The 24055-nt window shown below is 59.5% G+C and overlaps 9 protein-coding genes across 9 annotated transcripts; 4 read left to right on the top strand and 5 right to left on the bottom strand.

Moving 5' to 3' along the window:
• The first annotated feature begins 384 nt into the window (after positions 1-384).
• TRAVEDRAFT_29682 (glycosyltransferase family 17 protein) lies at positions 385-2321 on the top strand. Its single transcript, XM_008040966.1, has 5 exons — positions 385-537; positions 839-1587; positions 1641-1753; positions 1813-1847; positions 1913-2321. Exons 1-5 carry the CDS (start codon positions 455-457, stop codon positions 2004-2006), a joined length of 1074 nt encoding a protein of 357 aa, XP_008039157.1. The 5' UTR covers positions 385-454; the 3' UTR covers positions 2007-2321.
• A 75-nt stretch (positions 2322-2396) lies between these two features.
• Positions 2397-4402, bottom strand: TRAVEDRAFT_72697 (uncharacterized protein). The gene is made up of 8 exons (XM_008041580.1): positions 4279-4402; positions 3581-4228; positions 3515-3520; positions 3351-3452; positions 3193-3295; positions 2959-3134; positions 2724-2893; positions 2397-2664 (listed from the first exon to the last, which is right to left on the bottom strand). The coding sequence occupies exons 1-8, from the start codon at positions 4287-4289 to the stop codon at positions 2453-2455; spliced, it is 1428 nt and encodes a 475-aa protein (XP_008039771.1). The 5' UTR covers positions 4290-4402; the 3' UTR covers positions 2397-2452.
• Positions 4403-4571: 169 nt separating this feature from the next.
• Positions 4572-4969, top strand: TRAVEDRAFT_48698 (uncharacterized protein; the record flags this gene model as incomplete). Its single annotated transcript, XM_008041141.1, has 3 exons — positions 4572-4677; positions 4730-4756; positions 4815-4969. 3 exons carry the CDS (start codon positions 4572-4574, stop codon positions 4967-4969), a joined length of 288 nt encoding a protein of 95 aa, XP_008039332.1.
• A 4817-nt stretch (positions 4970-9786) lies between these two features.
• On the top strand, positions 9787-10846 carry TRAVEDRAFT_29680 (uncharacterized protein). The gene is made up of 4 exons (XM_008040965.1): positions 9787-9950; positions 10015-10117; positions 10175-10253; positions 10330-10846. The coding sequence occupies exons 1-4, from the start codon at positions 9939-9941 to the stop codon at positions 10349-10351; spliced, it is 216 nt and encodes a 71-aa protein (XP_008039156.1). The 5' UTR covers positions 9787-9938; the 3' UTR covers positions 10352-10846.
• Positions 10847-11220: 374 nt separating this feature from the next.
• Positions 11221-13388, bottom strand: TRAVEDRAFT_48696 (uncharacterized protein; the record flags this gene model as incomplete). Its single annotated transcript, XM_008041140.1, has 7 exons — positions 11221-11248; positions 11328-11533; positions 11705-12019; positions 12081-12098; positions 12157-12346; positions 12410-12696; positions 13158-13388. 7 exons carry the CDS (start codon positions 13386-13388, stop codon positions 11221-11223), a joined length of 1275 nt encoding a protein of 424 aa, XP_008039331.1.
• A 589-nt stretch (positions 13389-13977) lies between these two features.
• On the top strand, positions 13978-15665 carry TRAVEDRAFT_29678 (uncharacterized protein). Its single transcript, XM_008040964.1, has 7 exons — positions 13978-14160; positions 14231-14272; positions 14328-14393; positions 14461-15172; positions 15203-15208; positions 15246-15498; positions 15549-15665. The coding sequence occupies exons 3-6, from the start codon at positions 14358-14360 to the stop codon at positions 15296-15298; spliced, it is 807 nt and encodes a 268-aa protein (XP_008039155.1). The 5' UTR covers positions 13978-14160; positions 14231-14272; positions 14328-14357; the 3' UTR covers positions 15299-15498; positions 15549-15665.
• A 267-nt stretch (positions 15666-15932) lies between these two features.
• TRAVEDRAFT_169607 (adenine nucleotide transporter) lies at positions 15933-17605 on the bottom strand. The gene is made up of 6 exons (XM_008041579.1): positions 17510-17605; positions 17266-17286; positions 17052-17209; positions 16480-17000; positions 16223-16411; positions 15933-16155 (listed from the first exon to the last, which is right to left on the bottom strand). The coding sequence occupies exons 1-6, from the start codon at positions 17581-17583 to the stop codon at positions 16027-16029; spliced, it is 1092 nt and encodes a 363-aa protein (XP_008039770.1). The 5' UTR covers positions 17584-17605; the 3' UTR covers positions 15933-16026.
• An 836-nt stretch (positions 17606-18441) lies between these two features.
• TRAVEDRAFT_48693 (uncharacterized protein) lies at positions 18442-21173 on the bottom strand (the record flags this gene model as incomplete). The annotated part of the gene is made up of 6 exons (XM_008041139.1): positions 18442-18716; positions 18772-19483; positions 19539-19579; positions 20096-20124; positions 20181-20442; positions 20501-21173. 6 exons carry the CDS (start codon positions 21171-21173, stop codon positions 18442-18444), a joined length of 1992 nt encoding a protein of 663 aa, XP_008039330.1.
• A 492-nt stretch (positions 21174-21665) lies between these two features.
• On the bottom strand, positions 21666-23535 carry TRAVEDRAFT_29676 (alpha/beta-hydrolase). The gene is made up of 5 exons (XM_008040963.1): positions 23056-23535; positions 22532-22831; positions 22307-22480; positions 21959-22246; positions 21666-21903 (listed from the first exon to the last, which is right to left on the bottom strand). The coding sequence occupies exons 1-5, from the start codon at positions 23512-23514 to the stop codon at positions 21856-21858; spliced, it is 1269 nt and encodes a 422-aa protein (XP_008039154.1). The 5' UTR covers positions 23515-23535; the 3' UTR covers positions 21666-21855.
• Positions 23536-24055: the final 520 nt, after the last annotated feature.

Here is a 24055-nt window from a genome sequence, read left to right as displayed (position 1 = left end):
TGTGTCTGCGTCCAAGGCTCCCGCAGCAAAGTCGTACTGAAACCTTTACGCAGCAGCGGTTGGCAACAGAGAGCACGTTAACGACAAAGTCCCAGTCCAGGGTGGCGGAGGGAGAGAGAGAGGTTCACGTGGGGGCGTTGAGTAGACGCTAACCGACGCATTTCTGGATTGGGATATGATGAGGGCGGGATGATGCGCCATCAACTATGTCCTGACCGCCTCCCTCATCCCGCTCAAGTACTTGCTCGGCCAGGTCACAAGGACTGCCAACATCTTCCCCTATATTCACTCCTCTTCTGTTTACCTCAGTCCTCCACGTTGTGCCGCAGTAGCACCATCCGAATCAGGCTCGGAGATCAACAAGGAGACGCGGGCAACTGGCAGTGCACCGCTCCTACTTCTCTCTTTCCGGCTACCGTCATCTCTGGATTCTCCTCTGCCTGTACTCTATGACATGCTTGTTCGTCGTCGCTCCCTGCTTGGTTTCGCGCTCGTGGTCGCTTTCGTGCTAGTCACAATCTATACAGTCTCATCCAGGTACGCTCTCACTCTCCAGCCACATGCTACATGCCACAATACGCGTAACTGCGAACGGAAGCGCGGTGGCCCCTACATCACATGCAACTACTTCTGGTGGGAAGGAAGGAGGCTGGGAGGGCTGAATGTGCGGTCTATGCAAGTGGGCTCTTCCACCTGCAACCCCTTGAAGGGTGACGAGGCTTTGAACACTTCCCCCGGCTTGGCGATGGCGACCCAATCTGAGTATCACCGCGGGCTCTGTTACATGTCGCGAAATGCTTCTTCAAAACACATACTGATCAACATAAACAATCCACAGCCTCCGCATCCGCAACTTCATCTCCTATTCCACGCGCCCGCTCTGGGACAAGCCCCTCGGTCCGCACACAACTCTCCCCCACTACTACGCCGAAGGCGTCGCCTTCGATGCACACCTCTGTGCGCTGCACGGCTGGGGCCCGCGCGCCGACCCGCCTGAGGTCTGGGACGCCGTCCTGTTCAGCTCCGAGCTCGACCTGCTCGAGATCCGCATGCACGAGCTCGCGCCCGTCGTCTCCAAGTTCTTCATCGTCGAGGCCGACCGCACCTTCACCGGGCGCCCCAAGCCCCTGACCTTCCAGGCGAACGCCGCGCGCTTCGCGGCCTTCCAGGACAAGATCGTGCACTCGGTGTTTCAGGGGCGCGAGCTCGAGCCGGGGGAGAGCCCGTTCGTGAATGAGGGCGCGCAGCGCGGGCACATGAACGATCTCTTGCGCCAGCATATGCGACAGGGTGCGCCGCCTCCGCTCGTGCTCTTCTCGGACGTGGACGAGATCCCTGCGGCGCACACTATGCGGCTGCTGCAGGCGTGCGAGGCGCCGAACCCGATTCACTTGCAGATGCGCGAGTATTTGTATTCGTTTGAGTGGCCTGCGGGCGAGGGCAGTTGGCGCGCGCAGGTGCACCGGCTGGGCACCGACGGGAGCGGGTACAATCACGGGCAGGTCGCGGAGTGGAAGCTGGCGGACTCGGGGTGGCATTGCAGCTTCTGCTTCAGGCATCTGCAAGAGTTTGCGGACAAGATGAGCGGTGAGTCGCGATACGGTTTGGTCGATGACGCAGCTGTACTGACTGCATGTTAGGGTATTCGCATGCGGACCGTGTCACTGACCCAGCACTCCTCAAGCCTGAGCGGATACAGCAGGTCATCTGTGAAGGCAAGGACATCTTCGGGATGCTCCCAGAAGCCTACCGGGTATGTTCTGTCTCTCCATACCGCCCCGTTATGCTTCTAACATACACATCTTGTTCTAGTGGAAGGATCTTATCTCGCTCATGGATCCAGATGCGTGAGTATCTTGTTCTCTGCTCGGACTACACATTCGTATAGATCCTGACCAACAAGTCGGTCCAGAACGCCCTCGGCGGTGCACATCCCGAAGCACCTCATCGAAAACAGCGAGCGCTTCAGATTCCTCCTGCCTGGCGGTTGCAAGCGCGAGTCGTGAGGACGTCCCTGCGTACCCCAACTCGCACCTCCCGTCCCGGCCGGACTCTCACCACAAAGCAAGCCTCCAGCACCTGCACCCGCTACCCGTCTCAGCCTCGTGCGACCTAGGAATGGCGGACAGACGGCGGATACCAGTTACTACGCTTCGCGGAGCCGCGCTTGCAATTGCTCGGGCTCAGTCCGAGGCAGCGTCACTGCCAGCACGTTCGACCGCACATCTTGTATCAACACCCAGCCCGTGTACATCTACAGCACTTACTCACCAGTACCCTACCATGCTTTATTTATTCGCATCACGCCCGGATCCCTCCAAGCTGCCTCCACGCAGCGCACATGCAGGCGCAGATTGACATACCTGCAGGCTGAGACAGACACACGCAACCATCCACCGTGCATACACAAACAATACTACAGCCTACACAAGCGAGCACCGTGGCGACCACCTCACTTCGCGCTGCTGAGGCTCTCGAGCCCGAGCGCGCCGACGTCGCTCCCGCGGTCGAGCTCGTTGAACGGGTCGCGCATGCTGCCCGTCTTCGCGCGCCACAGCTGCGTGTACAGCGTGCGCAGCTTCTGCAGCTCCGCGTCGAGCGCGGCCGTCTTCGTCGCGAGCGCCATGAACGTCGCGTGCTGCGCCTCGAGCGTGGACACGATCGCTGGGTTGTGTGAGCGGGGGCAGGAGAAGGGGAGAGGAGGCAGGGAAGGGGGCAAGTACCTTGTGGTGTGTGTTGCGGCTGGGAGGCCGCGGAGGAGAGTTTGCGCTCGATGTTCTGGAGGCGCAGGGATGAGGGCCGGCTCGCAAGCGTAACGAGCATGCGTACCTCAATCGTGGCCTTGTACCACCGCAGTCGCTCTCGCATCTGCTCCGTTACCCGGTTAAAGAATCTTCCAAAGCCCCATATGCGCGATCAGCAAGCCCGTATCTACACCGACATACCCGAGATACGCACTCGAGCGGGAAGTTCGCATATGTCTTGAGGTACTGTCCGTGCTGCTGCGGGTTGCGGAAACCCTCCACGATACGCGTCGCGACGATCGTGTCCTGCACCGTCTGCTCGACCTTGTGCTTCAAGTCCTTTGTGTGCTGCACGTCCGCCGTCAGCACGGAAATTGCCCCCGTCAACTCCTACTCGAGAGACGTGAGGTCAGTGTCGGATGCGGAGCCGACAAGGGTCGCGCCTTGCCTTGTGCACGTTGCGAATCTCCTCCTGACCCTTGATCGCCTCGTCCCCAAGCTTGCGCTGCTTGAGGTCGTTGCATATTTGCACGCGACCCTGGACGAATGAACTGTCCCAAGTCAATATGAGTCGGACACGGGTCTGACGACAGAAGCGGGTCGTACTCGATGTTCTCGAACGTGCGCTTCAATTCATCGGGCAAATCGTTAAATTTGGTCGACTTCGTGAACAGTGGCGCGCTTTGCTGCTGCTGCTGCTGCTGTTGGCTGCCGTACGCGGCACTCGTCAGCGGATTCTAGTGCACTTACGCTAAACACCGTATACTCACAATTGCCTGTACGCAGGGGTAGTTGAGCCCAATCCTGAAGGGGCGGGGATCGACATGGCGACTCACTGTGGTTGTGTTGCAGGCTTTCCCCACAACGAGCCCCCCGTCTGCTGTGGCGCCGTAGACCCAAACAACGATTGTTGCCCTCCTTGCCCTCCGAATCCCCCGGTGTTACTTGATTGCCCAAGAGTCCCGATGCTTCCGAAAGGCGCCTGCTGCTGCTGCTGTTGTTGCGGTTGTTGTTGACCTTGTTGATTTTGAGGAGTGCTCCCGAAGAGCGATCCTGCTCCCGTGCCGAACAGTGGCTTCTGCTGTGGTTGTTGCTGCTGCTGGCCAAACAGCCCGCCTGCGTTCTGCTGTTGCTGGCCTGCGGTTTGGCCAAAGAGGCCGCCCGTTGGCTGCTGCGGCTGCTGTTGCTGGCCCTGCTGCTGTTGTGGCTGGCCGAACGTGCTGCCGAACAGCGAGGACCCTTGCTGAGGTTGCTGCTGTTGCTGCTGTTGCGGGTTCTGCCCCAAGGTCGAGCCAAACAAGGGGTTCGTGTTCTGGGTCTGGTTTTGACCCTGGGGCTGGCCAAAGCTGCCAAACGCACCGGCTTGCGGTTGCTGCTGTGGTTGCTGCTGATTGTTGCCGAAGAGGCCTCCCTGAGGCTGCGTAGTGCTCTGCCCAAAGAGCGATCCCCCAGTTTGTCCAGCAGGCTTCGCACCGAACAGGTTGCTTCATAGAAGGTGAGTCTGGGCATGAATGAACGGGATACATGAACATACTTGAAGGCCATAGCTCCTAAATCAACAGAGGTTCAACTATCTCAGTTCAGCCTCAGGTATCACAGCTTTGCTTTACAGACTCGTCCAGCCAGATAACACCAGAGACAAGGTCAAGACAGCACAGAGACCGCGCGTAAACGAGAACAGAGGTCGTGGCAAGAAGCGAGGAGAGTGCCCATTTCTGCAGACGCGCTGCGACGCGATCATGCAGGCGCCAAACACGCGACTTTCGCAGAGTGGGCGCTTGGTTTAGGCGCTAGGCGCTTAAAGTTCAGCAGTCCCAGCTTCTCACCATGACCGCCTCTGAGTACTTGGCCCAGAATCCCTTCGAAATGCCCTCTGATATCTCTCAGCTGGGATACTACGTGCTCATAAACTCATATTTCATAGGTGCTGCGTGTGCGTTCTCAAACAAGACGGGAGACAGCTTAGTAGCATCTGAACGTAACAGTTTATACCGCCAGTTCGGAGCTACCCAGTACATACTACAGAGCACTACATCGCGGCTCGTGCTTAACTGCGGATTACTCGGATAGACGACGATGACCTCGACGAGGAGAACATCCCCGGATTTACGCACCCCGGACTCGCCCCGCTCTCGCCCAATCCTGTGGACAAGGGCAAGGCGCGCGCTCCAGAGAACTGGCATCTCCTTCTGGATCCGGGGGCACGAGCCTGTCCGAGAACATAGGCGCACCCGTCAATGGTTCCGCAAGTGGGGGACCGACCTCGAATCGAAGGACAGTAGGCGGTTTGCAAGTGGAGTCGCGGTATGTGCCATTTCATGTGGTTAGTGCACTTGGTCTTAAGGTTGAGGCGCGTACGTATACTGGAGTGGATACCCTTGATGAACCCGTCATAACAACTATCGTGAGCCGTGTTACCCTTGCTTATATGCGATGTGTAGCATGTTGAACGGACCTTCTGCAGGCGCGAGACCTGTTGTCGATACACGAAGCTCGTGCAGGTGCTGTACCCGCCGGGATCTTTTGAGGTATGTCCTGAATTTGGCGGGTTGATATTCACTGTGGCTCTCAAGCCATGCTCAAGCACGCTTAGGCCGCGGGCGGACGGATCCAACCGCGGGCATCGCCGCCTTTAGCACCGCAATCGAGCACGCCGTCTGGGGATAGCTCTGCATAAACCGTTCATGCATGTACGGACCTTAGCTCGGTATTCAGCGGCGTGCTTACTGCTAGCCTCCGCGGATGCCCGCGAGCGTTAGAATGCCGGACGGTGCGTGCCTTCGCCGTCTCTGTTCCACTCCGAATTCCTTGCCGTTTCACCGGGCTGCGTGCGTGCTTGCACATGGGCGGTTGTGGGCGCAGCTGTGCGCCTCTGTCAGTGCGCCCGATGGTGGTCGTAAACCCGGCGCACTGGTGGTCGCGTCGCTGCTTGCGCCCCGGCTTTACATCCCCCGGGTCTCACACGCGTGTGAAGTATGCCACCAAGAGTGCTGAGTGCTGAGCGTGCCTGTGCTCAGAATATTTTGCAATGTGTGTGTGTCGCATGCACTTAGTAAGTTACATGTTGTTGATGTGGTTGATTTCTCGGCGGCATTTGTGGTAGACCGGGATTGCATCCCCCGGGATGCGCTCCATAGTCCACGCCGTGACCATGCACGTCGCACGAAAATCGGACCTTCTGTAACCTTTCGGTTATGTTTCGCTGCCGTGAGTAGCCACTGTTGGCATACAGACATGTCGTATTGAAGATTTGTTTCGGCGGCTAGTCACCTTCATTGAACGCAACATTCCTGCTTCAATGATAGGTAGCCGCGGGATCGCGATACCCATGGCTGTCCGGGGGTATTTAGCGTCGGTGCAACGCGGACGATTCTCTTTCGTAACTTGTTGTCAAATTCTGGCCAAATATACCAGGGATAACGTGCACCCCGCATCCGTTGGTCATACTTGTCGTAAGGTCGCGTTCCAATCGCCGATAGCTCTTCTTATTGCGCTTGTGCCAATTCCAAATTATTGGTGAGCTTGCTGCGGCTCCGGGTGTTCTGCACAACATCCCGTTCATCATTGAGGCTTCTCTGTTCGGCGTTACGCCGTTTAGACCCTACAGAGTGCCGCTCGACCCTGACTCAATGTGCTTATTTTCATCTTGAGGCTGACTAGCCATATACCAGGTCATGCCGTCATTCCCACCTCGGACTGCCCCGACCACGTTGCTGCTGCTGGTCCCTGTACGCTGTACTGCGACGGAGCATACACCGTCTCCGCCGCCGCCGTTGACCGCATCCCGTCCCGCCACTTCGCCCTAGCAGCCGCAGAAGAGTGAGTGAGACCCACCCGTCTGACTCAGACCAGAGCGGTCTATTCGTGACTCAGCGATTCGACGGACACAGAGCACAGTGCCAGGTGAGCCGCGAGCGAACCACAATTTTCTCATGCCATCGTCGTACGTGAACTCCGCTGATGCCTGGAGGACCCCACAGGCTACGTATCCAGTATGGCCCGACAGCTGAACTCAGCTCATCACTATCGCATGGCAATATAGTGCACACTGCCCACCGCCCCGCGCGCGAATTCTGGGGGAGGGGTCCGAAACTGTCCCGGAAAGCGGCAAACCACGCCAAGAGCCGGGCCCGCAGCGCGCTATCCTCGAAACGTCGCCTCACGCGCACTTGGCGTGCACACGAAAAGTCGCATTGTCCGCCCACCTTAGACGAGCAGGCGCACGCGCAGTCTGCAGAAGCCAGCACCGGCGGGCACGCGATGACGCTGCGAAGCTCGATGCTCCGATTGCTCCGCCAGGATAGCGCGGACGTAGACAGGAGTCGCTGCTAGTGTGTGAGTTCCCGCGCGACATGTCCGCATCCGCGCAGGGCTTGGTTGGTGATATGCATGCTCACGATCGCTCGCGCATCGCCAGACGGACGGACGAACCCCAAGGCTGCTCTTCGCGTTTGTGCGGCGCCGCGCGTGGGTCGCGGGAACGCCCTCTAGGCTCGAGCATGCCTAATTATCGCAGCTGCCCGGGATCCGGCTGGCGAATTTAGCGTCTCCGTGTGCGGCTTAGGGGGCCCACAGATGTATCGGTGGGAAGCACGGCCGCTCCACCGCGATGAGCGGGCGCGTCGCGACTCGCTGCGTGCAGTTCAAACTTCACGCTTCAGGGCAAGCAGCGCACACCCGCGCCTGGCCGCCGCCGGTCGACGGTCGTCGCGCGGCGGTCGCGGCCGCTGCCAGCGCGTCTGCGATCGGGGCCTCCGCGCGTGTTATACACTGTCTAAAATGTCGGTGAGACCGCGGGACATATCGATCGCGGCGGGGTGATGCGTGTCGCGACTTAGTGCGCGCGGACTTTGAGATAGACGTTTGAGTCCGTCGCGAACGTGACGACGTCAACGGCCAGCCCCCTGGCCAGTTGGCTGTTGCGCCGCCCCCGCCCCATCGCCCGTCGAGCCGCGGGAGTGCAGCACCGCGGCATGCTGACTGATCCGGCAGGTGTAACATCCAGGCGTTCGCGGCGGGACGCCCGCCCCCGTCTCCGTGGCGGCGAGCATGCAAGCATCCTGTCGCCGGCGACAGCGTCGCCTGAATTCGCGACTTCGGGGGCACGCGATCCGCGCGCCGTGCTCGTTTTCGACGTGTTCCGCGCGCGCAGCGGTGCGCATTGCGCGGACGCGAATAGCAACAACGTTGAGCTGGACCGCGGGTGCGTGGGCGTGCGCCCACGCTCCGTCTCCAGCGGACTTGCTCAGGCTCGCGTCGCTTATGCATGGGCGTGGTGGTCCGCACGCAGCGCCGAGGTGATCAAGGCGCGGTCGCGGCTGATGCTCCGCCATACAGCATCTCGGAATTCGCGGTCTGGCCGCGACTCGCCCGAGAGGTCCGACACGCGTACGCGTATACGGACCGCCGTGCGCAGGAGGTCGGACGGCCGCCCCAGCGCAAGGCTGCTGGTCAATCAGGCATAGCACTGGGCCATGACGGCACTCGACGTCAGCGATGCACGGCCGGTCGGACTGGATTACAGCGCACGGCAGACTGCGCCGCGACGGGGCTCCGAGAACGTTAGTCTCGCCCAGGGTTGACTCAATGGTATTAAATGGTATGGTCATTTCGCACGGGTGAGCGAGCGTTCAGTGTGGCGAGCCCCAAGGGGGAACGAATTTTATTTGACAAAGGATGCTTGCTGGACATGACCGAGAGGTGGGGCTGCTGGTGGGCTCGGAGGCAGTTGTGGATGGTGGATGAGCAAATCGGAGGCTAGCGGGACATCAGATCGGCGAGTTTCCATCGTCCGAGAAGGAACACCGCGGATCTGGGGGAACATGGGAGGGTGCCCGCGCCGACGTCAGTGGTTTTCGGGACAAGATACACGCTGGCGAGGGTCGATTTGGGAGGGTCGAGGTCCTGAAACGAATTGGAGTGAGTCGGGCGAGCGGGAGGAGGAGACGGGGAAGTCCACGTGGCCGGGCACCAATCCAAGAAGCGGTGCCGCTGTGTTTCCTGTTGCAAATGTTGCAGCCTCCTTGCACTGTCGCAGGGTCGTGCCACACCCCGTCTGCCTCTCGCACGAATACCGTCCCTCAATTTCCCCAGCCAGCCAGCACGACGACAACGAAAATCGACAGGTTGACTCAGACCATTCAAGCAGTTTTCCCTGCACCGCGCGCCACGTTCTGCCTCGCGCTGCGAGGCCACTCCCGCGAGGGAGCCGGGATTGGAAGGAACGCTGGCGAGATCTACCCGAATCTGGTTGCTGTCGTGCCGGAAAAGAGCCACCGGGTGGGCCTCTCGCCCATCCGAGCAGGCCAACATGTTTGTTTCACCGTCGCAACCGCCGCTGCTCATCACGTTTTGCGGTCGTCATACCCGTTCTGGCCTGGCGGCTCTAATGTTTTGCTCCCCTTCGATCTCGGCGGCTTTAGCAAATCTCGCTCGCCCTCCTCGGTCCTCGCGCGATCCTCTATCCGACCCTACCCGTCGCCTCTCCTCCGTGCGCGCCGACGCCCTGCCCACCCCGGCCGCGCCAGCGATGCACCGCGGTATCCAGTCGACGCTCCCCGCGAGCCTCTCGTTTCCACCCCTAGCTATCTTGGCCGCGGCCGAGAGCCTGTGATGCAGATGTGCGCAGCCGCGTCACTGCTGCGGTACGTATGTCATGCACTCCCAGCCCTCCGGCTGGCTGCATCACTCTCCAGCCAGGAACACGCGCGTGGCCCGCTCGTGCCGCGCGCCGTGACTCGATCGGGCTGCCCAAGCTTATTTTGTTGCAAAAGGGCGATGTATGAGGTTATCGCGTTTGGACCCCACCCGCCGGGGAGCGGAGTGTGGGGGTCTCGTCCTAATTGGGCGGCGTTCGGATTTCCATGGTGCTGAAACGCGTTCGGGATATGTTGCCCACCACTGGCCCAGTCCTTACCGCTCTTGACCCTGACTTGCCTGCTCATTGCCAGATTCGCGCGGGCGGCAGAGATGGCCAGATATTCCTCGACCGAGCTATAAAACCCGCTCCTCCCGCAGACCGACCGCGGTCACCAGCATCCCTGCGGCCTGTTCCACTAACCTCTTTCGGCGGGGCTCGAGGTCCTGACACAATAGCCTTTGCTTAAATTGCTTTCATTTCCACCGGCTTCCTCTTCCTCCCCCTCTTCGCGTCTTCGCGCACTTCTGCTTCGCCCTTCCGCCAATCCGCCCACAATGGAGTCCATGGTGCGTCCACACTTCTCCGCCTCCGGAGCCCCGGGCCGCGACGCTAAAATCACGCGTGGTACAGTACAGCAACTCTGGCAGCTCCCGTAACGAGGACTCAGACGGCGAGCACCAGTACACTCCGCGCACCCCGCGTCGCACGCCCATGGCATGCACGTTCTGCCGCGGTGAGTCACCCGCCCGTCTCCAGCAACGCGGACCATGCTGACCCCGGTTGCGCCCAGGCCGCAAGCTCAAGTGCGACGGCCGATCCATCTGCGCGAACTGCAACCGCCGCGGCCTCCCGTGCACGTACGTGCCTGTGTGAGTGACGCGTCCTGTCTCCTCTTCGCTGGTCCCGCCGCGCCCGCTAACCTCGCGCCCTGTTTCCCCCCTGCAGTGCCGCGCAGGGCCAGAAGTAGCGTTCCTGCCCACACACTGGAGGCGGCCGCACTGTGGCGTGCCGCAGCGTGGGCTCTGCGATGCCTCCGACGCCTCCGCGGACCGACGCGCGTCCACAAGTCGCCCGGACTCCGCCACACCCTGCGCGTCCCCGACGCCACCGAGCGCCCCGCGCCGAAACACTGCTCTAGCAGCAGCGCGACCAGCCTATCCGTTCATCCGTTCAACCGTTCACCCGGCTCCACGCCCGGTTCCTGCACACTCGCTCTCCGGTCCATTTCTTCTCCGTCTCTCTCTCTCTCTGTCCAGTCCCTCTCCGTGTCTCGGCCGCACCCGCTTTCGTGGCTGTAGCTATGCCGACTGTCCTGTAGCTGTAGTTTTCTCGGCGCTGTCCCCGTCTCCTTGCTTCCTCTCCGGCTTGCGCCGGCCGTACCTAGATCCGCTCTGATATTGCTCTTACTTATTGCTTTTGCTTGCGCTCCCCCACCTACCTATCTACCCACCTACCTACTTACGTATCCACCTATCGTACATGCTGTATAGTCCCTGTTGATAATCCCTAGTGCCGTACGTCTACAGTAGAGCTGTTAAATGCGACGTCTTTATCTATTCCCTTTTACGCCGACGTCATCGGTCGGTTGTGTATGCTTGTCGGTCGCGGTAGGTGCCGGGCGGCATATTGCGACGTCGAGGTGGACGCCGCGGGGGACGGAACATCAACGTGCGCAGGTAAATGATACGTCTCCAGACTTGGGTCGCGACAGCGAAATTTGGCAACTTGGCATTACATTTGGCACATATGTCGTACACCTGTACATAGATCCGTTCACAAAGGCGGTTACACCCCGCCCCTCCCCTACCGGACGTCCGACCCCAGGATCACCACGGACTACTGGAAGCCGTGATGGTTATAGAACCTGCGCAGAAGAACCACAATGATCAGCCTTCCCTGGGACGCCCAGTGTCTCGCGACCATCGAGACAGAAGGACACTCACCGTTGGTTGCCGTTCTCGAGGTATCCAACCGCAGTGTTGTAGTCGCCCTCCTCCGGGGACACGTACCCCGGCGGCGCATACGAGCGCGGCACGACCCCTGGCGCGTTCGCGCTCGCGACAGACACCCGCTCGCTCAGGAGCGCCTCGCCCGCGGGCGATGCGGGCGAGAACCCGGGTGCCTGGAACGGAAGGAGCACGAGCATATACTGCGTGCGCAGGGACGTATGACGGAGCGTATGTCAGCGCAGACAGCGCGAAGGGCATGCGTGGAAAATCAGGGGCGGGGGCGGCGTTAACGTTAAGCACCGGAGCGGGGGCGGTGACGCGAAGGTTTAGCTCATGACAGACACAGACGGACAGCGGGGAGGCGTACGTACCCGGAGTGAGAACCGGGGGAAGACGAACCCGAGCTTGAGGGCCTTCTTGATCTCCAGCTCGCCGTTCAGTACACGCGTGCCTGCGCGCGGTGCGCCTTCGTCGGAGGGCCAGAAGAACGCAGTGCCGACGCTATCACGGAAAACGTTGTTGCTCCGCCCGACCGCGTCCTCCTGGGTCGCATGAGAGCCGACGGAGCGCACCCGGACCAGGTGCATCCGCAACGCAGAGGGGGTCGAGAGCAGGTCGAGCGCCTGCTCGTCGCTCCCCGAGAGCGTGACAAGGAGCGGTATGTGGCTCCCGAGCGCGTACGTGAGCTGCAAAATATCGTATGATTTTTCCCGCCGGGGGCGAGGGTGGGTGGCAACTGCGGCTCACGGGTGTGGACACGGCGACCTGGGAAGAATTAATAATGAGCGGCGCCGAGACGCTTAACGGTGGCACGCGCACGCACTGTGCATTGCAGTTCGACCTGCCGCGCGCCGAAGATCGTGCCTGCTATAGTGACGGAAGGCAATACTTTCCATCCGTCTGGGTCGCCCTCGGGCCCTATGAGCGCGCTTCCTTCCCGGTACGCGAGCTGGCGCAGCGGGGACGGAGGTTCGGCTCGTGTGATCGGCATGTACACGAAAGTCGTGGCTAACCTAGAAGGTAGCTTATACCGTCAGCCTGTCCGCAACGATTCTTCCCTCTCAATCATGACGCACGTTTGGTTGACACGAAACGCGCTCTTGCGCACCGTAACGACGAGCTTGTAATCGATATACGCTGGGCTTGCACGCTCAGAGAATGTCGGGGGTAAAGGGTAGAATTGTTCCGGTTGCTTCCCCTTGCTTCGCTCGAGTATGCTGCATTCTGCTGGTAGTGTGAGGGTGAAAGGCCATGACTGCTTTCCCTTCAGTTTCGACGGCGCGGATTTGGCGTCCCATAGGTCGGAGGAAACGTCAAGGAATTTGATCTCTTCTTGGCCCACTGCGGTCACTCCTGCGGTAATCTGAGAGCCATGATGGTGATATAGGTGAGCGTTGCCCAACAGTGCGAAATAAACGGAGGGGAGGTGCGTCTGAGATTCATGAAACCCTACGATCTTGTCCGGTCGGAGGTTATGCAGCACTTGGTTACGACCGAAAAGTTAAAAGGATGCGCACTGCAACGCCGCGCCCCTTGAGCTAAACCGCTATCGAACACATGTTTCAGTCCCGCGAAGAACGCGCGGCAGACAACACGCTCTGCGTAACGCGCTTGGCGTAATTCCTGGAATGGCATGTGTGCAACAAGCCAGATCTCCATCGTCGTTCGAGGGGGACAATGGTGCAAATCGACTCAAGATCAGGACCAAACGTCCCCGGATTGGTACATATGACCCGAAAGAGGATCTAACCTTCTGAGAGTACGGGGCCCGCCGCCGCACGGAGCAAGAACGCGACAAGATAAATTCGCATGAAGTGGACCCACCGAAATCAACACGCCCTTGGAACCTTCCGCTTTATCGAGATCCACCTCGACCGTGCCTGATATGGTATCGTGTTCGAAGAACAGAGGGAGCTGCTTCGCGTCCTTGGACCGGCTCTTCACGGCTAGCCAGAGCCACGGACGGCCCTTGCTGTCATCGAGCTGATAGCGGTGCTCCATGGTGTTGGGTGCGCGCGCGACGTAGCCAGGCAGCTCGGCGTCGGGTTGCGCCATGCTCGACGTCCTTCTGGACTTTGAAGACATTGTAGACACAAGCAGCGCGGTAGTGCAGAGTCCAAGGTGGAGGTGGCAGCAGGGAGGCCCGAGTCAGAGCGGTTCGACAGCGGCAGAAGCGAAGAGAACGGTATTAGGCCGTCGTTCCCGCAGCTTGACATGGTGAGAGCCTTTCGGGCTGTCAGCCCATATGAGCGAAGACGATGCTGTGTATTGTTATCGCGGTGCATGTGCTCGGAGGCTCGTGTGTGCACCATATGCTCCCGCTGCGCCGTGCACGACATGTGCCCCACAACGCACCGGGTGTTTCCAAGAGCGTCTTCAGCAGTTCCCGCTCCCTGTCGGGCAACACACGAGTCCAGAGAACACGTCGAGCAGTAGATGGGGTGATGAGTGGCCCTTCTCGAGGATCGGTGCATGTGGTACGAAGACAAGAACGAGGAGCGCCCGCCGGCGAGAACGTTTGTGCGCAGTGCGCGTGGGCTTCGCCAGCGACCACCATCTGCACCCTGTTCGTTCGCGCCCTGCTTTCGGCAGCTGCTGTCTCATGCCCTCGGCATCGTGGGCATAACCACCACTTCGCAGAGCGCTTGAATTAAGCGAATTTGGGCCTATCGGGCGACGTGGAAGGCACGCAACCATGCAGGTCCTCACGCGCACGGGTGGCCTCCAGAGCGCGCTCCGTCGTACACTCAACAGGACCAGTGGGTGCAGCTCAACCATAAGAAGATGGCGATATGCGCAGGACGCCTCTTTCTCCACTGAGCATGCTGTATGTCTCACTTTATTATGGCCTGCACATGCATGGAAGCTGAAACATTGAACGCCGATTCACCGAGCAGAAAACAGAATATGAATATTCAAGCGAAGAGACCATTGATGAGGTAGAGTGTTCGTTGAGCCGTATGATTTATGATGCTACATTCACCGTCTGTCTAGATGAGACGACGTCCAAATTATATCCACTTCATGTGTCCGGGAGTCATCACATTTAACGCGCCTGGTGTATGTCCTGCGTTCGCCGTGTTTTCCGCGGTATGTCCATATTCACATGCTGACCCCCGAGCACAAGCCGGGAGAAGGAACCGGCGCCATCACCACTGCCGATTTACGTGCCCACCACTTGGTTCCGTGGAGGCTGCGCACCCTGGACCAGGACAAACTCACCGCGGGGGACTACGTCGATCTGTCCGATTCCTGCGCCCTCGCGGTCCATTACAAATGCGTCGAACTCCCCATGGCCCTGAGCAAAAAGCTTCCTGGCATAATCAGCTATGCCGTCAGAGAGGGCGGCAAAGAGTACACCGCATTCCCCGTTAACACTCGCGGATTCTTCTACTATCTCCCGCACCCGCGCTCACCGCTCGGCGGCTCCATCCGCTTCAGAGTGACGCAGACGGCAGACCCAGCTCGATTCCGCGAAGGGCAGGACCTACTGGACGAGCACGGGACGACATGGCAGTTCCCGCTTCTTGCTGCACTCCACCTGGACCGCTACGCCGTTCTGCGGGAGCGTATGCTCAAAAGCGGGATCGTCACGCCCGAGCTCCTGGCCGAGCACGCGGAACTGGTCAACACCGCACACCGCTGGTTCCTGGGTGCCCACGTGCAGTACGTCAACGAGGCGCGCGAGCCTTTCTATGTCGACCTCGCCGACTGGAAGCAGAAAGTCTTCGTGCCCGGTGAACGCGGCCTGTTTTCTCTCGCCTTAAATACCCTCTTCGTGGCACCACGCCCCGAGTCGGATGTGCGCAAACCAGACAGCGCATGGTGGCCGTACACAGGTACGTACCCCACGTCTGCAGGTATCGCATGACGCCTAACGCCCGCGCTCCCATGTACCCTATGAGGGCGCCTTTTGTGCCGTCTGGAGGTGCACCGCCGACCTCCGCCGCTCCAGAAGGTGGTAGTCGTCCGCGTACTCCGGATCGACGAGCCGGTGCGACTAAAGAATAAGTTGCCTGACGACACCGTATTCACGGACACCTCTCTCGCTCCGGGAGAGCTCTTGGCGGTAGGGGGCGAGGTGGTGCGGCTGCATGCCCTCGGGAAAGTGCCACAACTCATCTCGAATATCGTGATCGAGAGGGATGAAAAGCGGTTTAGCGAGGCGCGTGTTTCTGTGTGTTTGCGCCGCTGTGTTCGCTGACAGACCGACAGATAGTGGCGACGCGGCGGCGGCTAGGCGGACGAAGCAAGAGAGCCTGAGCCATAGGCGGGACCTGTACACGAAAGGAGAGATCATCGATGTCCCCGCAGTCAGCGGGAAGTATGCACGTTCAACATGCCTATTTTGTTTGGTCTAGCAAGCCCTAGACAATGATAGAGCCGCACGAGCGTCGAGGACGAAAGAGTCGCTCAAATATTTCCGCCGTGCGTTCGTCGGCTGCTGTCAGACTCTAACGTCTATTTTCCATGTTCCGATAACAGCGCAGAGCGCAATGTCCACTCAATTGAAATAATCCAGTATGATAAGTGTGGGCTTCTGGGGCGACACCCTGTAAGTCAGCGGCAAGCGGCGTGAAATTTCGAGAGGGTGTCACAAAAAATTGCGCCCGACACCTACAAGCGGTATACACCCACAGCAGCCTCCGTCCTACAAAATCAAGCAAGCGGTACACTCCATCCAATCCACACATCATGACTTCCCGCCCCGCAGCCGCCAAAGCAAGACCATGATCCCCAGCGCCCAGTGCTCGAACTGGTCCTTCGACATGAACAGCAGCGCCTGCGTGATCACCGCCTTCACCAGCTGCGCGCCCATACCCTGCATGTCCCCAGACCAAAATCAGCACCATTCGCGACGGGGGAGGCGGGAGGCGGGCGCGACGCACCTGATACCAGCCGAGGAAGCCGTTGCGCCGCCAGATGCGCTCGAGCACGGTCAGCGCGCCGACGTGGTGGCCCGTCTTGTGGTGCGGCCTGTTGTGCTGCGGGAGCGCGATGTGCTCCTCCTGCGCCTCCTCGACGTCCGCGGACCGCGCCTGGATGCGCACCTTTGCCATGATATACGGGTACGTGACCTGTCGCAAGGAAACGCAAGCGTCTCAGCCGCCTCGTTTGTACGCCAGTGTGCCTAAACAACACTTACGACGGTCGCGAGGGCCTTGCTCAGCGCGCCGACCGTGAACGCCTGCCACGGGCTCAGCTTCGCGTTCGCCTTCGCGCTCGTCTCGCCCTTCGCGACGAGCATGACGCTCTTCACGCGCTCATACATCCCGTACGTGATCGCGGGGTTCACCGTCAGCACGAGCCCGGGCTTGATCCCGAGCCACAGGCCCGTCACGCCCTCCTCCGCGATGATCTCCCGCGCGACGCCCAGGAACGAGTCGTCGTACTCGTCCTCCGCGGCGTCCTGCTTCTCGGCGCCCGCGGGCGCCTTGCCCGCCTTCTTCGCGGACGGCCGGTCGAGCGACCGCCCGATCTGCTGGCGCGTCGCGATCACCGCGACGGGGATGGTGAATATCTGCGCGAGCCCGCCTGCGACTGCGCCGAGCGCGAGCTCGGCGGCCGTGCTCAAGGGTGCCGACGCGCTGCCGGCGGGGCGTTTGGAGGCTAGGCGCTTGATGTAGGACGTGCGCACGAAGGAGTAGAAGAAGAAGTACGCGTATTCTGTATATGCGGTCAGAGTACGCAGCCTGAGGTAGGGGGAGCCACACTCACGCATGGAGAAAGTGTTGAGCATGGTCGCTATGAAGCCGCGGTAGTACCCGCTGAAGCCCTCCTCCTTGAGTATGCGGAGGAGGATGTTGATTGCGCCCAGCTTCTCCTTCTCGGAGGGGTCGGAGTCGACGGTGGCTGCCTGGATCCGCGTCTTCACGCTGAGTTGCTCGTCAAGACGTGTATAATGGCTTACTAGGTAGTCTTATGGACTCACATATCTAGAGGGTACACAACACTACAACATTACGTTAGCTTGGCTGTTCAATTATGGAGTGTGTATATGTAGGTGCACACGTCGGGTGTTCGTGCATCGCGGTCTCACGACTTTCCGCGGACGTGAAGTACGGTGCACGAGCGGTGCCCGAAGCAAATGTACACTCGAGTCGACTCGTTTATTCAGGGGTGTCTTGTATCCTGCCGACGGCGCGCGAGTAATGGGATCAAGTACGAGTACTCACGCGTTACTGAAGCAGGCACCCAGCGCCCCCGCGAGCGCATAGCCGAACGGCGTAAGCTGCGTCGGCTTGGACATGTCGTCTACGCTCTAATGCGACCCGGGGGGATGAGGTGGTCTAGGAGGCGGAGGAGATGGTGGTCGAGAGTCAGGAGGGAGAGTGTGGCGGCAGCAGCTTCACGCACATGAGCAGGTCGACGTCGTGGATGAGCGCATCCGGACGTCCTGGGACCGGGGCCGGACACGGGTCCGGGTGGCGGGTCCCCGGTGCGCCCCTCCTCCGGCGATCAAAACATATGGCTCAAGCCCTAACCCCAGCAATGGGTTTCTGCGGGGACGTACTACCATGCTAGCACTACATACAAGCGTATACTGTTGAGTGCTTACATGAATCATATAGACGTATTATCAAGGCAAATATCATGTATTCTATGAAGCCGATTAAATTTGGAGAAGGGAAGGAATTTGATGTGCGGACGGTTTGCAAAACACTTTACAAAACTGGCTGCTTATACGACTGATTACTTGGGGGATGTTGCCTTTCCCTAACGAGATTTGGCCGTGATGTGTGGCAATATATATTGAACGATCCAGCAAAGTATCAGAGCAACTGGGAGGGAGATATCGCAACAGGCGTGAAAAGTGTTGCAGAACCAGCTGAGTGATAGTAGGTATTCGTCCTTGGGAGCTTCAAGCTCAAGCGCAAGCTCAGACTAGCGCAACAGATAGCATTAGTACTTGTATAAGACAGAAAGCATCAGAGCAAGTGTATATCGTCATCCGAAGGCGGAATATTATGATGTGTTTGAACCCTTGCTACTCGACGGCCCGCGGGCTGCCTCGCGCTTAGTCCTGTCGTGTGTGGGTTGTGATGACTGTGTGCTATATGTCGTGCCATAAGATCCACCGTGAGCACCAGTCGGAAGTTCTGGCAACTCACGTCTGTTGACCTGTAGCACCCTGCATGCCCCGCTTGAATAAACTCTTCTTGACCGCTCGTTTGGCAGGGTCTGGGGAGAGGAACAGGTCCATGTACACGCCGTGCTGCATCTGCAGGAGCTGTCCGACCACAGGGGTTTGCACGTATCTGGAGCGTATCACACGCTCATCGCTCTCGCGCACCGGCTCGATCTCGCGCTGCACCTCCACGTAGACAGCCTTCTCGGTTTTCTTGTGCCCGAAGAGAACCAGCGCACACCGCAGGACGCCCCCTGTAGCCAAACCCCACATCAGTCCCCAACCTGCACGCAGCCCACTGCGACGCACCTGTGTATTTCCAGATGTACTCCGCCTTCTGGAACCGCGTAATGAACATATGCCGCGGGGTGACCCTCTGCAACACCCCATCGCCCGCAACGTACACCGTCTGCTCCGGATCCGCGAGGTCGACATAGAACGGCTCCCCCGCCTGGAACACGATCTGCGACATCGCCCCGACGCGGTTCTGCCCGAGCGACTCCTCGAGCGCGGCCGCGCGCGTCCAGCCCGCCGGCGAGACGAGTTCCTCGCGCTCCAGCACCGCGCGCACGAGCGCGAGCCGCGGCTGCGTCGCAATCGCGACGAGGGCTATCTGCCATGGGGTCCCAAACTCCGTCTCGAGGTCCGCCCCGGTCGCGAAGTCTGCTGGGTCGCGCGAAGGCACGACGCGGAAGCGCAGCGACCCGCCCTCCGGCACGGACGGGTGCGCACGGTAGTAGAAGAAGCCGCGCGTGTTCACGGGGAAGGGCGTGTAGGTGAGGACGCGCGTCTTGAGGACCGCGTTGCGGGTCTGCCGGCGGCCGTAGGTGAGGTAGGGGACGTACCCGGACGTGTTCGCGTCGGGGTGCGCGTCGAAGTGCGCCGGGTCGTATGCAACACCGCGGGCGTCGGAGAGATCCACGGAGTCGGAGGCGACGAGGTTGTCGGGGCGGAGCGTGCGCAGCGCGACGTCAACTGTAGGGGGTTGCCAGTCCTTGTCGTACATGGGCGGAGAGCTCTTCTACATGGTGGGCCTGCATTGGAGGCTATAGTTATGGAAAGGCGGGAGTACTCACCGACTGGAGCGTGCGGCTGCTCTGCCTCTGCTCTGCCTGAGCTGACGTTTCCGCATGGGTCTGTACACTGCGTACGTGGATCCGTGCGACCAAAGGTGCCCTGCTGGCCGCTCTGCAGCACCTTGTAGGCGCAAAGCTCGATATGCTGCCCAGTCCACGTTTGATGCCCTGCATGACAGGCCTCCGAGTTTGACGTTAAAAGACCCAGTTCCACTCGAATTAGGAGGCAGCAGTCAACCTAGTCACGTTCAGGTTAAGGACTTGACTCGAAGGTCAGAGAGGAAACACGTATGTTGGTGGTTCGGTGGTTAGATGAACGCAGCCGAGAAGTTCGCCCGGCCTGGCACATATTGTTAAGCGCTCATTAAATGCCATGAGCTTTCCGGGGCAAGATTGCGATGTACATTAACGTAGAAAATATAGAGTAGTGTGATGCAGAAATGTGCGAGCCCTGTGAGATGCACACCGAGACCCGTAGGAGTCACCAGACGGATCCGACATAGCAGCAACGTCCACCTGGATATCTCATAGCCACATCGGTCTACTCTCCGACTTACTAGCCCCAACCCTTCCGACGCCTGCGTGTCTGACATCAAACAAATCAGCTGGGATGCACTATACGATCTTCCGGCGAGGACGTACCGCTGATACTTGGGCTGTCGAGCCGCATTATACCGGCGTAGCAGCGTCTCCCGCACCACGGCCGTGCTTCCCTCCTCTCTGCTCCGGAAAAAGCGCTTCGGATGTCCGTCTCTAGTGAGCAGCTGCCCCGCCTGCGGTGGGTCGGCGACGAATGGGGCCTTTCGCAGGATTTTCGCCTTCACACGCAGCGGCTCGACGATGCGCAGCACGCGCACGACGAAGCCACCCTGGTTCAACTCGAAACGGCACTTCAGGATGCCCGCTGTGCGTCCGTACGGGTAAGCGACGACACGCGGGAACAAGTGGAGGACGCGGCGCACCTTCATACGGCCAGTCGGAGTGGAAGTGCGCGTTGAGGAAGTTGCGCGCGTACAGCTTGTAGATCTGCTCGTCCCCCGCGAAGAACACGGCCTCGTTGTGCGACACCAGCGAGATATAGAACGGCTCGCCGACCTCGTACAGGACCTGCGACAACGGCCCGAAGCGCGTTTCGCCCGGCCGCGTCGAGCTCGCCTTCAGCGCCCCCACGCGCTCCAGCGATTTTCTCGCGTGCAGCCCGGGCCGCAGTCGCAGGAGCACGTCGCGCAGGCAGACGTACCGTTCCACCCCCGCGATGGCGAGCAGCGGGATCTCCCAGGGTGTGCCGAATTCGTTCAGGAGGTCCGTCCCCTGGTTGAAGAGCTTCGGGTCGGGGCCCTGGACGACGCGGAAGCGGATCGAGCCGCTGACGGGGATGAGTGGGCGGCACCAGAAGTAGAAGAAGCCGCGCGTGTTGACTGGGAACGGCGTGTGTGAGGTGACCCGGACGGCGCCGTCTATGAAGTGCTGTCTGCGACCGTACGGAATGTATGGAAGATCTTCGTTATTGTCATTTTCGGGTGGTGGAGTGGTGGCCTCGGCGTCGACTGCGATGCCGCGGACGTCCGACAGGTCGACGTAGTCCTCTGGAGTGAGTAGATTGCGGTCCAGCGTGCGGAAGGGTACGGGCACCATGGGTATTGAGTTATCGTAGTACTTGCGCGATATTGTTATGTGTTGCGACTTCTATACGCGCACCGGGCTGGTACCGTAGCAGTTTCTGAAAAGGATGATAGACACGAAAGCGACTCACGGGCCGCAGCTCTGTAGATATTTGTCGCTTTTGAAGAACGCCTCTTGCCAAGGCCTTTTCTCGGATGCCAACGCATCTCACAGCCCATCCTGAACATGAGAAAGAGTGCCTGGAGTGTCCGCCTCTCGCAAGTTGCACTACAAGCCCTCGCGATCTTCCGTGCATCAGTATCCGCGCCTATGTTGTCTATAGAGGTCTTCTAGTCAAGAGATGCGACACAAGGGTAGCTGGAGTTCAGAATGTTGGTGGAGGTTGGTGGCAAGAGTCAAGTTACGGGTCCACAGCGCTACTCACTTGCTACTTACTTTCTCCAGAATGATGTTTTTCTCACGGTCAGGTTGAGGTACTTGACGCATCTCGCAGTAAAAGACTCTGACTAAAAACCCTTCAGCATGTTGAGTGGATGTGTTACAAAGTATCGGAGGGAGAGGGGTCGTAGTGTGTCCTAGAACCGGTAGCAGCGCCATGTCTTGTGCCGTTGTGACGTTCATAGCCAACCTCTACCATTATGCGTGCAACCCTGACAAATGCCTCTCTCGATATATGTCCACGCTTCCTTCAACGCTACCGTTTCGCAGGCGGATAGTCCCCAAAGTCCCAACTATAGCACTCCTGCGTACAGTGTCAGCGCTATGATCACACATCTCGAAGCCACGCATGTACTCACCACGCAGTCTTCCTCCGGGACCGCCTCGGGGACCTCGCGCCCGACGTCCACGCTCGGTGGCCACGGCTCCGCGAGCAGCTTCTCAATCACGTTCACGATCGTGTGCGTGCGGATGTCAACTCCCCACGACGCGTTCGACACTGTGTCGTACACGATCGACCGCCCGATGTGACACTTGCTCTCCATCGCGTACCCGCCCAGGGCACACGAGGACAGCACGCCGTTGCAGGTCCCCATCGCGATCGGGTCCGCCGTGTGGTATAGGTGCGTGACGTGTTGTACTTCTGGCTGTGGGCGTGTTCAATACTCATTCTCGGGGACGCGACGTAAATGGGGAAGATGACGCACTGGGGAAGGCAGATGCAGCCTGGCTGCGGCCATCTTCTCTCCGGGGGATTCGATGGCTACGGTAGGTGATCCGAAGGTGACGCCGAGGAGGGATGCGAGTGCGCCCCCGAGCGAATGTCCGACCATCCATATGTTCGAGTTCGGGTATAGGTATGTGAGATTGTTATACAAATTCTGCGCGCTGTCGTTAGCTTCTGTCAGATACGAGCCGTAGATTGCACTCACAGTTCCAATAGGATAAAATAGGCTGTCCTCTATCAGCGCCTCTTCTAGGCAGCCTTGGTCGCACTTCCAGCCGCCGCGGTAGCACCCGCACACTGTCGTCCATGTCCAATCTACGCGGGCGCAGCAGCAGCTGAAGAGTAAATTGTCGTTGAACTTGTCTTTCTTCGCCGTTGGCCCACCGCCGCCGATGAATGCGGCGGACGTGCCCTTGATAGACAGTACGACGGTGGAATTGTCGGGCGTCGCAAACACATGTCCACGGAAGCCGTCGTCATCCGGCTCCCAGCCGACGGGGTAGCTCTGGGAAGCGGTGATCAGTACGAGCGGCCGGGTACGTGTGCGGAGACGCTTGGTGTGATTTGCACAGTAGGGTAAAGCGCTGTATCGCTCATACTTTATGTGGCCCGACGCCTTATCCAGCCATATCCGCAGAGCATCCAGCAGATATGACAACGGAAGGTGGACGTACGGAGAACCCATCGGATGGCGCGTAGAAGTAGCCCGAGGAGTAAAATGGTACTTACAACATTCCACTGGCCACCCAAATCGTACCATCCGTCCTCCCCTGGTGATAGATACGCGTTATTCGTCATCTTCGCAAGAAGGAGAAGCGTCTCCCTCGAGTTGACATCCGGTCCTTCAACCTCGTCCTCGTCCCATTCTACTGATTCGTTCTCTTGGAAGCGCATCGAGCGGACGCGCGCGCGGTGGAATTCATCGAGAGACCGTGGTCTGTGTGTCTTCACTCGCTGGCTTCGTAAAGGGTACGTCGTGAGGTCTCCATGGAGGGCACTGTATGCGTTGATATCGGGCTTGTGGATGTCGTGAAAGAGCACGCGGGCATCAGGCGAGACGGCATGAGCATGGCGCAGCTCGAACTGTAGCGGCGCAGATTGAACGTGGTCGACAGTGGGTGTCCCGCGGTCATGAGTGAAGGCGGCCAAATAGGAGGCAAGCAAGCTTGTCACCGTCGAGAACAGCATGGGGGAAGCTCAGCATGCCGAGTGAGCGTTGGAGACAAAGATGAACGACTCGCGCGCATCCGCTGCGAGGCCGATCTCAGAAGTGAGCAGATTGGGGTGTATGCGCGTCATTCTTCCCACGGGTACCTTATATAGCAGCTTGAGCGAGCCGCCTACGCGACTCTTGTTAAAGTACCTCCATCTAGTGTGCACTGACCGAATGGTGAATACTCTTACTGCCCTGTTCCTGTACGGCAGATACGGGATGTCTGGTGCGTTGCGACCTCCTTGCGAATCGAAGAGAATGGTATGCCCTCTTTCGGGGTCGCGCTAGCACTGCTACAGCACTGCCGTCGGGTAACTTTATGTTGTGTCACTTATTGGACTCGGCTTGGTGGACGTGTTTCTACGAATCTTGCACTTTGCTTTATATCTTCACCCTTCAAAGATATTCTATCTATATCGAAAGTACTGACCTAAGATACTAGGGGCCCAGGGCGGGACGAAAGGTGAGACCACACAGCTCCTTCTAGGCGGCACACTCTGATCGTCATTCCCCCGC

The sequence above is a fragment of the Trametes versicolor genome (assembly GCF_000271585.1).
Source record: "Trametes versicolor FP-101664 SS1 unplaced genomic scaffold TRAVEscaffold_7, whole genome shotgun sequence".
Classification (NCBI taxonomy): domain Eukaryota; kingdom Fungi; phylum Basidiomycota; class Agaricomycetes; order Polyporales; family Polyporaceae; genus Trametes; species Trametes versicolor.
This window is presented reverse-complemented; position numbering and strand designations above follow the sequence as displayed.

What these genes read in the sequence shown, in the direction of transcription:
- TRAVEDRAFT_29680 (XM_008040965.1), top strand. An exon ending in GGCATGCACGTTCTGCCGCG is followed by an intron (nt 10,118 to 10,174) that starts GTGAGTCACCCG and finishes GGTTGCGCCCAG; the next exon opens with GCCGCAAGCTCAAGTGCGAC. An exon ending in CCGTGCACGTACGTGCCTGT is followed by an intron (nt 10,254 to 10,329) that starts GTGAGTGACGCG and finishes TCCCCCCTGCAG; the next exon opens with TGCCGCGCAGGGCCAGAAGT.
- TRAVEDRAFT_29676 (XM_008040963.1), bottom strand. Translation starts at nt 23,514, where the DNA reads ATGCTGTTCTCGACGGTGACAAGCTTGCTTGCCTCCTATTTGGCCGCC. An exon ending in GGCTGCATCTGCCTTCCCCA is followed by an intron (nt 22,247 to 22,306) that starts GTGCGTCATCTT and finishes ACACGCCCACAG; the next exon opens with CCAGAAGTACAACACGTCAC. An exon ending in TCCCGGAGGAAGACTGCGTG is followed by an intron (nt 21,904 to 21,958) that starts GTGAGTACATGC and finishes CACTGTACGCAG; the next exon opens with GAGTGCTATAGTTGGGACTT.
- TRAVEDRAFT_29682 (XM_008040966.1), top strand. Translation starts at nt 455, where the DNA reads ATGCTTGTTCGTCGTCGCTCCCTGCTTGGTTTCGCGCTCGTGGTCGCT. An exon ending in TGCTCCCAGAAGCCTACCGG is followed by an intron (nt 1,754 to 1,812) that starts GTATGTTCTGTC and finishes ATCTTGTTCTAG; the next exon opens with TGGAAGGATCTTATCTCGCT. An exon ending in TCGCTCATGGATCCAGATGC is followed by an intron (nt 1,848 to 1,912) that starts GTGAGTATCTTG and finishes AAGTCGGTCCAG; the next exon opens with AACGCCCTCGGCGGTGCACA.
- TRAVEDRAFT_72697 (XM_008041580.1), bottom strand. An exon ending in CGCACGTTCGAGAACATCGA is followed by an intron (nt 3,296 to 3,350) that starts GTACGACCCGCT and finishes GACTTGGGACAG; the next exon opens with TTCATTCGTCCAGGGTCGCG. An exon ending in GCCGCAACACACACCACAAG is followed by an intron (nt 2,665 to 2,723) that starts GTACTTGCCCCC and finishes CACACAACCCAG; the next exon opens with CGATCGTGTCCACGCTCGAG.
- TRAVEDRAFT_29678 (XM_008040964.1), top strand. Translation starts at nt 14,358, where the DNA reads ATGTGTCCGGGAGTCATCACATTTAACGCGCCTGGT. An exon ending in TCACATTTAACGCGCCTGGT is followed by an intron (nt 14,394 to 14,460) that starts GTATGTCCTGCG and finishes CCCGAGCACAAG; the next exon opens with CCGGGAGAAGGAACCGGCGC.
- TRAVEDRAFT_169607 (XM_008041579.1), bottom strand. Translation starts at nt 17,583, where the DNA reads ATGTCCAAGCCGACGCAGCTTACGCCGTTCGGCTATGCGCTCGCGGGG. An exon ending in GGTGCCTGCTTCAGTAACGC is followed by an intron (nt 17,287 to 17,509) that starts GTGAGTACTCGT and finishes GTAATGTTGTAG; the next exon opens with TGTTGTGTACCCTCTAGATA. An exon ending in GCTTCCTCGGCTGGTATCAG is followed by an intron (nt 16,156 to 16,222) that starts GTGCGTCGCGCC and finishes GGGGACATGCAG; the next exon opens with GGTATGGGCGCGCAGCTGGT.